Below are 16,568 nucleotides of genomic sequence, written 5' to 3' on the forward strand. Positions count from 1 at the left end.
CGGGGGCTTCCTAGCCCCCCTCGCCTCTGTCATAAATAAACAGATAGTTAAGGGTTAAAGTCTCTTTTACCTGTAAAGGGTTAACAAGCTCAGTAACCTGAGAAACACCTGACCAAAGGACCAATCAAGGGACAGGATAATTTCAAATCTCTGTGGAGGGAAGCTTTTGTCTGTGTTCTTTGTTTGAGTCAGAGTTCTCTTTTTGGATCTAAGAGAGGCCAGACATGTCTCCAAGTTCTCCTGGAGTAGTTCCTACTATTCAATAGTGAGTATTAATTAGAAAGGCGGATTAGTCTTATAATTTGATTTCTACATTTGCAATTGTGTGTTTGCTGGAGAAATTCTTTATTTCTATTGCTGTTATTGCTTTTACTGAGAAAAAAGGAGGGGGGATTCTCTCCAGAGATTGATAAGTTTAGACCCTGTGTGTTGTTCCACCTTGGTATTACAGAGAAAGTTACTTTCTTTTTATTCTTTAATAAATCTTTTCTGTTAAAGACTTGGTTGATCTTTCCTTGGGTGAATTCTCAGGGAAAGGGGAGGAGGAAGGCAGGAAGGCATCCCTCTGTAGTTGTATCCCGGTGTCTCTCCTAGGAAAAGGGAGGGGGGAGGAAGCAGGAGGGAATGGTTTATTTCTCCTGGGTGTAAGAACTCCATGGATTTGAGGCTCTTGGGATCCCCAAGGATTTTTGGGAAGGACTGTGTCCCAATACACGTACATTATTGGGTGGTGGCAGCTTTTACCAGATCTAAACTAGGATTTAAGTTTAGAAGGATCCATGCAGGTCCCCATCTTGTGAACCCAACAGCTCCAAGTGGGGGTGAGACCTATGACAGCCTCAGGCCCCCACCACAGGGCCCAGCCCTCAGGCTGTAGAGAAGCCCCACCTGTCCCCTCCCAGGCGAGCTTCCTTCTAGCCAGCGCCCTGCACGCAGCCTGAGTCACTTCCCCTTTGCAGCTTAACTGGCTGATCGGCCCCTCCTTCACCCCGCTCTGTTAGGGCTGGTGCAGGGAGGTGATCGCAGGGTCCTGGTCTGGAAAAGGTTGGGCCCCTGATCTGGGGGGTAGGGGAGGGGGAGGGGTTGTGCCGCAGGGATTGGGGCACTGCATATACCAGGGAAGAAAGGAAAATTGAAAGGGGGGGGGTAGATGGAGCAGACAGACTGACCGACAGACCACGCCCCCTGCAATGGGTGGGGGGTGCCTCCATGGTCCTTCGCCCCCATGTGCCCCCAGCCGTGCTGTGTGTGACCCCCTCCCCCGCTTTCCCCTCTCAGACATCCATGAGTGCAACAAGACCCCAGATATCTGCGGCCCCAACGCCACGTGTATCAACACCATCGGGAGCTACTGGTGTGAGTGCCGGGCTGGCTATGTCTCCTCCACCAGGAACACGACCCTGTGCCAAGGTGGGTCCTGCCACGGGGGGCATGGAGGGGGGCCGGGCAGGGCCTGGGGTTACACAGGCAGAGGTCTTGCCCGAGGGGGCAGGGAGCTGGGAACTGGTCTGGGATGTTGCGCCAGCCCCCTGCCCCCATAGACGGGTTCCCTCTGGGTCTCAGCCCTGGCTAGGGGGAGCTCAGCCTCCAGGCTCTCCCCTCCCCCAGCCCAGCCTGTCCATCCACTGGGGTGTTTCCGGTTGTCTCAGAGCCACAGGCACCCGCGAGCCCAGGTCTGGCTCTGGGAGCGGAGCAGGGGCTGTGCCAGGGCCAGGCCGGGATTACACCAGAGCCAGGCCGGGGAGGGGTGAGCAGGGCTGCCAGGGGCCAGGTGTCTCTTCCCTGGGGCTGCCAACTGTCTAATCACACAAACCCAAACACCCTTCCCTGCCCCTTCTCCGAGGCCCCTGCACCGCCTGTTCCATCCCTCTCCCTCCCCCGCTCACTCTCTCCCACCCTCACTCACTCTCCCCAGGCTGGGGCAGGGGGTTGGGGTGTGGGAGGGGGTGCAGGCTCCAGGTCAAGCCTGGGGAATGGGGTTGGAGTGCGGGGGATGGGGTGCGGGCTCTGGGATGGGGCTCAGGGCTCAGGCAGGGGGTTGGGGTGCGGGAGGGGGAGCGGGATACAGGCTCTGGGAGGGAGTTTGGGTGCCAGAGGGGGCTCAGGTGGCGCTTACCTTGGGCAGCTCCTGGTCGGCAGCACAGCGGGGCTAAGGCATGTGGAAAGGTGGGTTCTCCCCAGTGGGCAGAGGTGTCTGTACCCAGCAGGTCTCTCTGCAGAGCAGATGGAAACACGCCAAGAAGCCTCAGAGACGGGAGCAGCAGGGACAGGCAAAGCTGAGTGTAAATGGAGGGGAGAGAGAGACAGAGTGAGACGGGGAGGAAGGGAGGGAGTTTTGTAGCAGCCGCATGTTAAATTATTGGCAGCGCAGGATTAGCATGTGCCCAGAGAGAAGCCAGCGGGGCTGGGAAGAGAAGGGGATTTTCCCCCAGGCAGGAGTGAGTTGAGATGAAAATCTGATATGAAAACTCTAACGTCTGCTCCTCTCTTCCCATCGTTCCAAGCCCCCAGCATTAACTCCAGCGCTGAGTTTGAGGGAATCAAAGAGACGTGCAGGAATTTCTCTCTGCAGGTACGTTTGACCCCATCATTCATTTGTTGGGGATTTTGCCCTGTGTTTTTTACCACCAATATGGAAATTCCCAGACAAAAACCTTTGCTGTTGGTATTACAGTGACCCCTGTAAACCCCAATCCAAGATCAGGGCAACTCTGTGTTTGTTTCTTTCATCGCTGGGACTCGATCCTCCTCATCCCTCTAGTAGAGCGGAAGAATTACTTCTTGTGTCTTCTTGTGCTAATACAGGGCTTCTCAAACTGGGGGTTGCTACCTCTCAGGAGGTCATGAGGTTATTACATGGTGGGTTACAAGCTGTCAGTCTCCACCCCAAACCCCGCTTTGCCTCCAGCATTTATAATGGTGTTAAATGTAAAAAAAAAAAGTGTTTTTAATTTATGAGGGGGGTCGCAGTCAGAGGCTTCCTATGTGAAAGGGGTCACCAGTAGAAAAGTTTGAGAACTACTGTGCAAATACATCCCAGAATGAGGTTTGGGTTTTTTTCAACAGCATTACACTGTTGACTCTTATTTAGCTTGTGATCCATGGCTTCATGGTCTGGGATAATGCCTTGGGAGGGTTGGGAGGGTACTTCAGTCAGGCTGAGAAAAAGATCCTGGTTGTTGGGGAGAACGGAGATCTGTGTGCTCTCTGCAAGCTTGTCCTCCACCTCCTCCTCCTCCTCTTCCCCGTCTGCAGAATCCTGAGACATGGCTGAGATTACCCGCTCCTCGGAATCCACGGTCCGGGATGGGGTAGTGGCGGCCTCCCCTAGAATTGCATGCAGCTCAGCGTAGAAGTGGCATGTCTGTGGCTCTGCCCCGGACCTTCCATTTGCTTCTTTGGTTTTCTGGTAGGCTTGTCTGAGCTCCTTAACTTTCACGTGGCACTGTAGTGAGTCCCTATTGTGGCCTCTCTCCATCATGCCCTTTGAGATTTTTTCAAATGTTTTGGCATTTCGTCTTTTGGAACATAGTTCTGCTAGCACAGAATCCTCTCCCAATACAGCGATCAGATCCAGTACCTCCCGTACGGTCCATGCTGGAGCTCTTTTTCGATTCTCAGACTGCATGGTTACCTGTGCTGATGAGCTCTGCATGGTCACCTGTGCTGATCAGCTCTCCACGCTGGGCAAACAGGAAATGAAATTCAAAGGTTCGCGGGGCTTTTCCTGTCTACCTGGCCAGTGCATCTGAGTTCAGATTGCTGTCCAGAGCGGTCACAATGGTGCACTGTGGGATATCGCCCGGAGGCCAATACCGTCGAATTGCGGCCACACTAACCCTAATCCAAAATGGCAATACCGATTTCAGTGCTACTCCCCTCATCGGGGAGGAGTATAGATATCTATATTAAGAGCCCATTATATCGAAATAAAGAGCTTCGTTGTGTGGACGGGTGCAGCATTAATTCGGTTTAACGCTGCTAAATTTGAAATAAACTCGTAGTGTAGACTAGGCCTTATTTAGCTTGTGATCCACTATGACCCCCAGATCCCTTTCCGCAGTGCTCCTTCCTAGGCAGTCAGTTCCCATTTTATATGTGTGACCAACTGATTGTTCCTTCCTAAATGGAGAACTTTGCATTTGTCTTTCTTGAACTTCATCCTATTTACTTCAGACCATTTCTCCAGTTTGTCAAGATCATTTTGAATTTTAATCCGATTCTCCAAAGCACTTACAAGCCCTCCCAGCTTGGTAACATCCTCAAACTTTATAAGTGTTCTCAGTATGCCATTATCTAAATCATTGATAATGATATTGAACAGAACCAGACCCAGCACTGATCCCTGCGAGACCCCACTCGATATGCCCTTCCAGCTTGACTGTGAACCAGTGATAACTACTCGCTGGGAACGGATTTCAAACTAGTTATGCACCCACCTTAGAGTGGCTGCATATAGGTTGTATTTCCCTAGTTTGTTTATGTCACGTGAGACAGTGTCAAAAGCCTCAGTAACATCAAGATATACCACGTTTACTGCTTCCTCACTATCCACAAGGCTTGTTACCCTGCCCAAGAAAGCTGTCAGGTTGATTTCACAGGATTTATTTTTGACAAATCCATGCTGACTCTTACTTATCACCTTATTATCTTCTAGAGGTTTGCAAATTGATATTGAGCCTTCTAAAACTTCTGTAGCTTTGCTAGTGGCTTGTCCCCAGACTTACACACCCATTGTCTTCCTGCAGGAGAGCACTGAATCTACAGACCATGTAAATTTCTTCTGCTGATTTTCATGCTGTTTCTTTCAATATGCACCTGCATGTCTCTCTGAATCTTCCTTCACTTCCTCTTTCCTCTCCCCCACGAGCACTACAACATCTGTAAAAGGCAGGTGCCAGGGGACTCCTCTCTGGCTGCTTTCTGTCAATGCATCCAGCACCCATGTGAACAAAAAGGGGCTTAGTCCCAAGCCTTGATGTATTCCAGCTGTTACTAGAAACTGTTCCCTTTCTCCACATGAACCTCTCGCTGTGGCAACAGCACCATTGTACATGTCCTGGACATGTCTCATATAAAAACTTTATTCACTCCATGAGGGGTGTCAGGATCAGGCCCCTGCATAAGGCAAACACCAATGTCGGTCGCCCTTCAGCACCTGCAGAACTCACCCTCTGCCCTGGGTCTCTCTGCAGGGAAAGCGGAGCAGCAGAAGCAGCAGCTTTTGCTCTTTCTTTAATTCAACGTTAAACATTTTGATGTCCACGTTCGGAGACGGGAATGTGACGTTATCACTGGAGGTGAGAGGCTCCACCCCTTAAATGTGCCCTGCAGACTAGTGCCCCTGTGTGTGCCCCAGAGCCCTGCGTGCTGCTGTGCCGGGTTAGGAGTCTCACTGCAGGGGAGGGAGACATGTAGATACTCCTCAGACAAGATCTGTGCCCTCCACTGCTGTGGGGAGGGAGGGTGCACCCTCTAGTGGTGTTTGTGTGAGTGCACGTTTGTGTTGTCCACCCACACGCGCCCGCTAGTGTTCAGAACTGTTGTTGTTCATCAGAGGTGCTACACTACTAACAGTTAATGGGGATTGACCTAAATTTTTCAGGCAGCAGGACCTGGGCTCTATCCCTGCCCTGCCAGACATTTCTGAGCAGCTGCCTGATGCAGCATAGAGGCAGCCTAGGAAGCCGTGAGCTTGTGACAATGTTGTTCCCTGGCATCTGTAATGGAGGGATGGGGAGCAGGAGTGAAGAAGGAAGGACAAAGGGTTCTAGCCCCAGTTAGCTTCAGGTCCCAGTGGGGTCCTGAGTCAGCCTCAGTGGACTCCCTTTGTAAAGGGCTCCCCCTCTGAGAGCACTGCAGCCCCCTAAACTGGGAGAGGCTGGGATGCCCAATGCTCCCTGGAAACACACGGGACGTGGCACCTGAACCCCCGGACTCCTTGCTCCCAGGGCTTTTCCTTTCCTGTCCCCAGAACGTGACTCTCCGTTTCAACGCTCTCCTGAACAGCACCTCCCTCTGGGACAGTGGAGACAAGTGGGAGGTGGTGTCGGCCGTGACGGTCCTGCTGCAGAGCGTGGAACGGGCCGCGCTGGCCACTGCGCTCCGGTCTCCGGAGAAGACAACACAAAAAGTGACGACAGAGTCTCTGGGTGAGGGGGGACGTGTGGCTCTCAGCACCACCTGCTGGCTGCCGTGAGATACGGGGTTACACACTGTGCCCCAAATCCACTGGAAGTTAGAGCCTTTATACCATTGTGATGTGAGCCTGTGTTCAGTACAGACACAGAACAGCACGGCCCCTGCACCAGGAAATATAACCCAGCCCCGCCAGTGCCCCCAGGAGCAACAGCAATGCCAGAGAGGGGTTTAAATGTGATATTTGGCATTTCACCACTAGTGGCTGCCACGCTGAGCCAGGTGCCTCCCCCAAGCCCCACTACTCCCCCTGCTGGGGACGCAGCATCCCCAGGGAGACAGAGCCAGAATGTGGGGAGGGGATATGGGAGGGGTGATCAGTGGAATTCAGGAGGGCACCAAACTTCCCTCTCCCATAGTGTGAAAGAGCCCTGAAGCCCCTAGGCTCCAAGCGGAGTGGGAGGGGGTTGGATCTGGCCCAGAATGGACAGATTCCCAGGGTAGTGGTTTCACAGCGAGGGGCTCTGTCATTCCTCACCCCCACCCCCCACAGCTATCGAGACGCGGCTCGTCACAGGGAACTGCAGCCAGCACAGCGAGGTCTTCACGCTGAGCGCTCACGAGGAGACGATGGACGTGCACTGTGATACAGTCACCGGGGCAGCCACACAAGGTACCATCCTGGGGATGGAGACACCCAGGGACCAAACCACAGCACAGTGCGGTTCCCGGGCACCGAATCCCAGTCTGGGATCCCCACTTCCTCCCTCCTTCCCCATGGATCCCCAGGCTGGGCCCTGGCCTCTGTCTCTAGCCCTGGAGTGCTCCTTGCTGGCTGAGCCAGTGGTTCTCAGGCTGTGGCCATGGAGCTGACACCTTCGTTCCTGCCTGTCCCACAGCTTGAGCCCCCAGCAGTGAGGAGTTGGGGGCACAGAGGGGAGACGGCTCATGAGAGGGTCTCTGGTATGAAGTGGGCCCAGGGAATGGAAAGGGCAGAGACGCCCTAGTCTAGCTAGACCCCGAAATGGAGATGTGGGGGCCCAGGGTAACGTGTACCCTCAGCTGCCATATTCAGGGCCCTGAATCCTCACTGTGACCCCATGGCACCTGGCCGGCTCATTCTTTGCCATAGCGACTCCATCTCCCAGCAGGTTTGGGGGCTGCTGCTTTTATTTCCTACTCCACCCTGGACTCCATCATGAGTGTGAGACGTCTCAGCGAGGGAAATCTACCAGCTGGGGGGAAGCTGGAGAAGAGTCACCTCAACTCCAGGGTGGTGAGTGGGGCTGTCGGAGACGGGAGACCCATTCACCTCTCCAGCCCTGCAAACTTCACCCTGCGCCACAGACAGGTGCGTGACTGAAGAGCCTCTCGCTTTGCTCCATATCTGGGGCTCCAGAGGGGTATGTAGAAGGCACCATCTCCTGCCAGGCATTTGGACCGTGCTGCCTTTCTGGCTCCCGATGGTCCTGAGAAGAGGAGGCCTCCTTATTCCTGATGCGTTGGGGCTGTGTTACTGGAGGAGGTTACCGGGGGTCGCACCACGGCACAGAGCTGTGCAAAGTGCTCTAGGGTAACAGCTCCGCCTAGCTCACCCCTGGGCTGGAATAACTGGAAAGCCGCTTTCTGTAGATAGTGGGGTTCAGGGAATCAGCAGGAAACACTTTGATACGGTAATGAGGTGGTTAGGGTGCATATGTGTATGTGTGCACACAGCACTGCCCTCTGCTGGATGCTGTCGGAACTGCTCAGCCATGTGCCAGGTTCCTCATAGTGCTAACGGCTAGCAAGGATTTATTCCCCTTTCGCTCCAATAGCAGGGCCTGGGCTTTTGCAGCAGCAGGATCTGTGTTCTTTCTTCGCTGTCACCGGGATGGCTCCAGTGGGCACTGGGGGCTGCATTGGGGAGAGCCGTGGAGCTGTCAGTGGCCTCGAGTTTGCTATAGACATGTGATAACGGAAATGACGTTCTGTGGTCCCGTGAGGATGAGGATGATTCTGTTGTGTTTCCAGGCCAAAAAAGAGGAGGAAGTGGCTCTCTGCGTCTACTGGAAAGTGGTGGCCGAGAGCAGCAGCTGGTCTCCGGACGGCTGCACCGCCGTGCATACGAACAGCACTCACACCACCTGCAGCTGTAACCATCTCTCCAGCTTTGCCGTCCTAATGGCTCCCACTGCAGTGATGGTATCTCACCATGAGACTCGGGTCACAGGGCTGGACCCTGAGCTCTGCACTCAGCCGTGGGCAAAACTCTCCCTGGAGCGACTGGAGGCTTTGCTGGGGAAAAGGCTGAGTTGGAGCCGAGGGGGCTGGGCTGGGGTCACTGGTGATTCTCCCTTTGCTGTGTTACAGGAGAGTTCCCCACTGACCATCATCACCTACGTGGGACTGACCCTCTCCCTGCTGTGCCTCTTCCTGGCCATCCTCACCTTCCTCCTGTGCCGCTCCATCCGCAACATCAGCACCTCCCTCCACCTGCAGCTCTGCCTCTGCCTCTTCCTGGCCGACCTGCTCTTCCTCACCCAGGTGACTCGCATCCACACTCAGGTACGGCCTGATTCTCCCCTGCTCTGTGCCTCCATGCGCAGCAGGGCTGGGGTGTGTGGCTTTGAACCCCTTTGTGCTCCCTGGATTCTGGGCTGTGCAGGACACAGGGGAGGTTCCTGGGGGGATGTTTCCACCCCGTTAGGCCCCTTCACACTGGGCACAGTGCTCTGAGTGTCCCCAACCCCTGGAGTTCAGCCAGTTCTATCCCTATGTCACAGTCTCCCTGTGTCTCGATTCCTCTCCTACGTGACTTGCCCATGGTCACCCAGGGACTCTGTGGCAGGGCTGGGAACAGAACCTGAATCCCCTGAGCCGTGCTCCCCTCCTCTAACCACTAATCTCTGCTCCCTTCCTGCATTAGCAATGTGCACCCACAGGACCCTACAGAAACCAAGGTACCTGCTGTCTCTGGCAGGGGTGGCTCTAGACATTTCACCGCCCCAAGCACGGCGGCATGCCGAGGGGGGCGCTCTGCTGGTCACCGGTCCCGCAGCTCCGGTGGAACTGCAAGTTTGCAGATGACACTAAACTGGGAGGAGTGGTTGATACGCTGGAGGGTAGGGATAGGATACAGAGGGACCTAGACACATTAGAGGATTGGGCCAAAAGAAATATGATGAGGTTCAACAAGGACAAGTGCAGAGTCCTGCACTTAGGATGGAAGAATCCCATGCACTGCTACAGACTAGGGACCGAATGGCTGGGCAGCAGTTCTGCAGAAAAGGACCTAGGGGTTATAGTGGACGAAAACCTGAATATGAGTCAACAGTGTGCCCTTGTTGCCAAGAAGGCTAATGGCATTTTGGGTTGTATAAGTAGGGGCATTTCCAGCAGATCGAGGGATGTGATCATTCCCCTCTACTCAGCACTGGTGAGGCCTCATTTGGAGTACTGTGTCCAGTTTTGGGCCCCACACTACAAGAAGGATGTGGATAAATTGGAGAGAGTCCAGCGGAGGGCAACAAAAATGATTAGGGGGCTGGAGCACATGCCTTATGAGGAGAGGCTGAGGGAACTGGGATTGTTTAGCCTGCAGAAGAGAAGAATGAGGGGGGATTTGATAGCTGCTTTCAACTATCTGAAAGGGGGTTCCAAAGAGGATGGATCTAGACTGTTCTCAGTGGTAGAAGATGATAGAACAAGGAGTAATGGTCTCAAGTTGCAGAGGGGGAGGTTTAGGCTGGATATTAGGAAAAACTATTTCACTAGTAGGGTGGTGAAGAACTGGAATGGGTTACCTAGGGAGGTAGTGGAATCTCCTTCCTTAGAGGTTTTTAAGGTCAGGCTTGACAAAGCCCTGGCTGGGATGATTTAGTTGGGTTTGGTCCTGCTTTGAGCAGGGGGTTGGACTAGATGACCTCCTGAGGTCCCTTCCAACCCTGAGATTCTATGATTCTATGACCTCCCGCAGGCCTGCCCTCCGCAGGCATGCTGCCCAAGGCACCCTGCCTGCTGCCCTCCCAGCAACTAGCAGAGCACCCCCCGCGGCATGCCGCCCCAAGCACGTGCTTGGCATGCTGGGGCCTGCAGATGCCCCTGGTCTCTGGGTCACGGAGCGCTATACCTGGAGATCTGTGCTAACAAGAATCCCAGTGGGACCCCCTGGCTGGTCTCCCCCATACTTAGCATTTCCCTTCCCCACCTCAGTGTCCCTGGGGTCCCTGTCTCCCCCAGGTGGCGTGTGCTGTCATTGCTGGCCTTCTACACTACCTCTTCCTGGCCTGCTTCACCTGGATGTTCCTGGAGGGGCTGCACCTCTTCCTCACCGTCAGGAACCTGAAGGTCGTGAATTACACCAGCGCCAGCCGGTTCAAGAAGAGATTCATGTACCTGTTCGGCTATGGATTCCCAGCCCTGGCGGTGGCTATTTCTGCAGCGGTGAATCCTGATGGCTACAGAACTTCCAAACAGTACGTGCAGCGCCCATCCTGAAGGGGAGCTGGGATGTGGCTTCCATGTGCTTGTCCGGCTCACCCCAGGTCTGACTTGAACCTAGATTTCCCGGCTCGCCCTGCCTGGGAGCTGAATGTCCCCCTGGGACCCTTCCCATCCCCAGTGACACTAAGCTCCCCGAGCGCTGCAGTTGAGTTGCCCCCTGTCAGACATCTACACTCCTCACCTTACTGACGATGTGGAAGAACAAGCCAGAAAGATCCCAGCTTGACGCCCAGCTCCCAGGCTGGGTTTGTGGGGCTGGGGGGTAGGAAACAATTGCACCTTCTTCCTGTGTGCAAATCCCTGAGCATCCCCTCTCTAAAGTGAGCGACGCCACTAAAACAGGGCGTGGCATGTTCTAGACACCCCAGGCGAGATCCTCAGCTGGTGTAAATCAGGGCAGCTCCACTTCCTTCAGTGCAGCTAGGCCAATGTCCCTCCGCTGCATGTCTGGCCCTCCATCAATACTGCGCCCATCCACCAGAAAGGGTCATGTGAGGAGGTGGAAGAGGAAGTGGTGGCTGAAAGCAGGAGATGCTGAGGTACATGGGGAGAGCTGTTTGCCTGCTGCCCGCAAGAGAGTCGGCCATGTCACAGGCAGGCTGAGATCCATCTTGCTTTTGAGAGCCATCTGCCCTGTGACACCCCCTCTCTGCCCCCGGGGCTGAAAAAGGGCAGTAATCCCATTAAAATCACTTTCTTCTTCCTCCCTCCCTGCAGCTGCTGGCTAAGCCTTGAGAGAGGCTTTCATTGGAGCTTCCTGGGACCAGTCTGTGCCATAATCCTGGTGGGTACCTCACAGAACCACAGGGCCCCATTCTCCTCTCACCTCTGTGACACCATTAATTTCAGTGAAGCAGGGAGGGGAATGTGGCCCATAAAACACAAGGAAAGACCCAGTTAGGTCCCACCTGGCTCATCTGCTGTGGTCAGTCCCGGAATGAGTCTCTGTGCTGTGTCCTCAGGCCTGCAGCCGTTACTCGGGCACAGCTCCCAGGGACGTCATAGGAGTTTTGCCAAGTGAAGACAGAAGAGTTTGGTTTAGTCTAGTTAATGACCCAAGGAACGAGGAAGGGGGAGGGCTCCACTTTGTTATATCCTTGGGGGGAGCCGGTTTAGGAAGAAATCAGTTGAGGCCAGAGAGCTGACAGCTAACAAAACCACCATTTTATTTACAGAGACAGAGAGCTCACTCAGCCGGCTGAAGCTGGCTGAGCTAACCCATAATAATCTAACTCAGTTGCCATGGCAACAAAAACCATGACAACCAAATACACAACATATTCCTCCCCCCCTAATAAGAACATCCCCTAAATAAAACACACACTATACTAGAGAAGGAGGGTAGACTGCCTCCATTCCCGGCTAAACCCTGGGGATTATTTTGCCCCATAACCGTGGGTTCGCCCTAGCTAAAGATCCAGCCGATGAGGAGGCCTTCTGTCTCTAGGCGGATTACGGCGAACTTCTGGTGTTATTGCACCCGAAAGCACTAGGGGCTCAGGGTCCGCAGCACGAACGGGTGAGGAGGTGGTATCAGCTCGTGCTGGGCAAAGGGGTATCTCAGCCGCTGGCAGTAATGGAGGAGAACAGTCAGGAACAGGTGACTCGTGATTCGGTGCCTCACCAGAAGTGGTGAAGTCAGACCCCTCAACTGCAGATGGGTCCTGAGGACTGGCATGACCTGGCAACAGCTGATCTACATGTCGCCGCCAGGTAAGATTCTCTGCAGTCCGGACTGTGTAGGAAACAGGTCCTGTTTGAGTGATGACTGTGGCCGGGACCCATTTAGCTCTGGAAGTATAATTCCGAGCCAAAACTGGCTGTCCCGGGCTAAAGGTTCAGTCTTTTGCTCTGGGTGCCCGTCTGATGACTTGATATTGCTGCTTATGTTGCACAATTTGTCGGGGTTCAGAAGGTTTCAGCAGATCAAAGCAAGTGCGCAGCTGTCGTCCCATCATTAGAAAGGCCGGAGATGCGTGGGTCGTAGCATGAGGTGTGTTTCTGTAGGAAAGTAAAAAGGTATCCAGACGCTTTTGAATGGAGTGTTGTCCCCTTGCTGATTTCAAAGCGTTTTTCATTGTCTGCACAAATCTTTCAGCTAATCCGTTGGTGGACGGATGATATGGTGCTGACGTGATGTGGTGTATCCCATTTGCCTTCATAAAATTTTGAAGCTCCTGAGAAACGAACTGCGGTCCGTTGTCGCTCACAAGTTGTTCTGGCAGACCAAAATGACTAAAGAGTCCTCGTAGTTTTTGGATAGTACTCTCTGCAGAAGTGGACTGCATTATAGAGACTTCTGGGCATTTAGAATGGGCATCTATTGCCACCAAGAACATGCTTCCTTCAAGGGGGCCAGCAAAGTCAACGTGAATACGTTGCCACGGGTTTTCAGGCCAGTCCCATGGGTGTAGGGGTGCCCACTGGGGTGCATTCCTCACACCCTGACATGATATACAAGCTTTTTTGTTTGTTTGTTCTTTACCTTGACTTCTACTTCCTTCTGTTACTGGAACAGCACCGGAATCCCATCCTCGTCGCCACTTGTTATATCCTTGGGGGGAGCCGGTTTAGGAAGAAATCAGTTGAGGCCAGAGAGCTGACAGCTAACAAAACCACCATTTTATTTACAGAGACAGAGAGCTAACCCATAATAATCTAACTCAGTTGCCATGGCAACAAAAACCATGACAACCAAATACACAACACACTTCACAGTGTTTTTTGTAGGGGCAGAAACAAATGTCCCTCCATATTCCTCCCTACACCCTGGGGAAGTTGGGGAGGGGGGGCAGGGGGATTTGTTACAGCCTGGAAGTGGCAGGAAGTATTCTAGAGGCAGGATCTGGAATCTCTGAGCCGGATCCTGCTCTCAGTTACACCATTGTAAACCCAAAATAACTCCTGACTCCACTGGAGAGGCTCCATATTGAACTCTGAGCAGCATCTGGCCTCTGTGATCCCATTGATCCATCTCAGCCCTGGCTGTGCTGCCAGCTCTACGCAAGGGGATGGACCAAGAACTGCCAAGGGATATTACAGGAGAGGGGATAATTCCCACCGGAAATGACCAGTCCCCGATTCTGCAGCATTCGGCTCGGTCCCGTGGGATCATTCTCTGCCTCAGCTGGAGTCACCAGCCCCAGATGGGATGTTTTATGGGAAATATTTCCCACTGTTCCCATAGATAAATATAACGTTCTTTGTGCTGACCCTGTGGATCCTGAGAAACAGACTCTCCTCCCTCAATGCAGATGTGTCCACTGTCAGAGACCACAGGTAAGAGGGCAACAAAACAGTCCTGGAGGGTCAGATGCCTTGGATTGGAGAGTCCTTGGCACTGGAGGGTGTGGGGGATTGCAGGAGGGGAACAGCATATCTAGGATCCATGGGAACGAATTCCCAGTGTGTTTGCATTAACAGTAACCCTGTCCCACATAGTAAAGCAGGGGCCGGTAGCTCCACCCCACTCTGCCCAGATCCTCCTGACCCAATTGCTCTCCATAGGGTTATTGTAACGGGATCTCTCCATCTGCCTTTACCCAGGTTACTGACCTTTAAAGCCATCGCCCAGCTCTTCATTCTGGGCTGCTCATGGAGCCTTGGTCTCCTCCAAATCGGTCCAGCAGCCACGGTCATGGCGTATTTATTCACCATCGTCAACAGCCTGCAGGGAGCCTTCATCTTCCTGGTGCACTGTCTCCTCAATCGCCAGGTAATGCCCACGGCCCATCAGCGCCCACCCAGCACCTTCACCGGCCTCGCGGTGGCCATGTCTGATCTTCTCTGTGTTAGTTACATAGTGCAGTGACCGTGTCCCTCACTCTCCAGGTGAGAGAGGAGTACAGGAGATGGATCAAGGGATTCCGAATGTTCAGCACGAAATCTCAGCCATCCAATCTGTCCATGTCTGCTGTCCCCACCACCAGCACCAAGACGGTAAGAGGTCCTCTGCTCTGCTCCAATACCAGCCTGTGACACAGTCATCTCTAGCTGGGTCTCATCACTGCTGTAAAGGTGATTTGTCCCCCGAATGACTCAGGATTGGTTATGAGCCAGCTGGGAATGTCACTGAAAGTGTTAGTGAGAGTCGGTCACTATCGAGGGGTATCCTAGATGTCTTAGGCACCAGAACAGAATGTCCTGTCCTGGCACCTCCGTGTTCCCTTCCCTTGGCTCTCCTGGGAGCTCCAGGGGTCACTCACTGTGGACTAGGCAGGCATTGGCTCTTGCAGTGTAATGATCTGAATAGATCAGATTGTCCCCTGGGACTGAAACCTTGTCAGTACAGATGGATCATCCCCAATGAGCAGTCAGCACCGTGAAGAATTTCCCTTGGCTCCATTATCCCTATGGGTCAGTGTCCAGCTGTTTTGTGTGTCGCATCCCAAGACAACCCACCAGTTTGCACATTACACTCTCAGTGGCCTTGGAACCTACTGTCATTTTTCTGCTTTTCTTGCCAGGTGTCACCCGTCTGCCAGGTGGAGGTAGCAGCAACCAGGGCCAGGTTCAATACCTAGGGGTTCCAACACAAAACAGAACCAGCTGGAGCCCCCTGTGATGTTGCATTCCATATGCTTTATGGAAATACGCTTATAAATATGACATAATTAGAATATACTTTACGCTAAATACCCCTTCTATGGTGTCTTTAGAAAGCTTGTAATCTGCTAAGTGTCTTCATCCTATTTGTTTGCGTGTGTTATTTCTATATCTGGAGTTAGACGAATAAGATATAAACTTGTATCACTGATGTTAACATATTAAGTGGAGGTCATTAAGGGTGCTCCAGAAACAATCCGTTGTAAATGGCCTTAGTTACTTGAAAGCCTCCCTTTGTACATGTGGGCCAGCCCATGGGGAATGGAGACTAGGGGTCTTACAGTGACATGTGACCATGTCACCTGATAATGAAATCCATCTTAATCTGGTACTTTTCCATTTAGAAGGAAGGGTGGGGACCGAGAGAGACAAAAGATTCCCACCTTGTGCCAAAGTTATAAAAGGGGGTGGAGCAGGACAAAGGGCTACCAGCCATGAGAAAACCCCTGCTTACCACCTGAGATGTCTCCTGCATCTAACAAAGACTGTACCAGGGGAAAGGTTTGGACCCAGACTAAGGAGGAGTCTAGTCTGTGAAAGAACATCTCTGAGGGTGAGATTTACTGGTAATCAGTTTCTTAATGTATTAGGCTTAGACTTTTGTGTTTTGTTTTATTTTGCTTTGTGACTTACTTTGTTCTGGCTGTTATTACTTGAAACCACTTAAATCCTACTCTTTATAATTAAACAAAAATGATTTTATAAATAAACCCAAAGTAAGTGATTAATACCTGGGGGAGCAACCAGCTGAGCATATCTCTATCAGTGATACAGAGGGTGAACAATTTATGAATTTAACCTGTATAAGCTTCATACAGAATAAAACGGATGTATTTGGGGTTTGGATCCCTTTGGGAGCTGGGTGTCTGGGTGCAGGAGACAGGTAACCTGCAGAACTGTTTTTAGTTAAAGTCTGCAGCTATGGGGACATGGCCCAGTCCTGGGTCTGTGTTGCAGCAGGCAGCGTGTCTGGATCAACAAGGCAGGGTTCTGAAGTTCCAAGCTGGCAGGGAAACAGGCTCAGAGGTAATTTCAGCACATCAGGTGACAGTCCCAAGGGGATCTCTGTGACCGAACCCATCACACCCCCACCCAGTAATCTGGGAAAGCTTCAGACCACCCTAGGCACCTCTAAGAGGCAATACATCCCCTCTCAAGTCTGTGTATAACAAAGAGAACTTTTAATAAAAAGGGGAAAGGAACCTGGTAGGAATCTGGGAAACCCCAGAGCCACGATTCGAAAGCTTGTGACCATGAGTAAGGCAACGATATTTTTAATAAAAATCATGGCCAGGTCGTGGGCAATAAACAACAATTCACGGAAGCCTCTGACCTGTCCT

The 16,568-nt window shown here is 52.7% G+C and overlaps 1 protein-coding gene across 1 annotated transcript in view; it reads left to right on the top strand.

Annotated features, from left to right (window-relative positions):
- Positions 1 to 15,301, top strand: part of LOC120391222 (adhesion G protein-coupled receptor E3-like) — a 36,776-nt gene extending 21,475 nt beyond the window's left edge. The window contains exons 7-20 of the mRNA XM_039514694.1: positions 1,279 to 1,410; positions 2,505 to 2,572; positions 5,196 to 5,300; positions 5,975 to 6,152; positions 6,692 to 6,811; positions 7,287 to 7,489; positions 8,152 to 8,322; positions 8,491 to 8,685; positions 10,333 to 10,595; positions 11,341 to 11,407; positions 13,811 to 13,902; positions 14,170 to 14,338; positions 14,455 to 14,562; positions 15,090 to 15,301. Of these exons, the coding sequence (XP_039370628.1) occupies positions 1,279 to 1,410; positions 2,505 to 2,572; positions 5,196 to 5,300; positions 5,975 to 6,152; positions 6,692 to 6,811; positions 7,287 to 7,489; positions 8,152 to 8,322; positions 8,491 to 8,685; positions 10,333 to 10,595; positions 11,341 to 11,407; positions 13,811 to 13,902; positions 14,170 to 14,338; positions 14,455 to 14,562; positions 15,090 to 15,146 (1,928 nt within the window). The 3' untranslated portion in view covers positions 15,147 to 15,301. The remainder of the gene's footprint in view (positions 1 to 1,278; positions 1,411 to 2,504; positions 2,573 to 5,195; positions 5,301 to 5,974; positions 6,153 to 6,691; positions 6,812 to 7,286; positions 7,490 to 8,151; positions 8,323 to 8,490; positions 8,686 to 10,332; positions 10,596 to 11,340; positions 11,408 to 13,810; positions 13,903 to 14,169; positions 14,339 to 14,454; positions 14,563 to 15,089) is intronic.
- The last annotated feature ends 1,267 nt before the right edge of the window (positions 15,302 to 16,568 follow it).

This window comes from Mauremys reevesii, linkage group 25 (assembly GCF_016161935.1).
Source record: "Mauremys reevesii isolate NIE-2019 linkage group 25, ASM1616193v1, whole genome shotgun sequence".
NCBI classification, from domain to species: domain Eukaryota; kingdom Metazoa; phylum Chordata; order Testudines; family Geoemydidae; genus Mauremys; species Mauremys reevesii.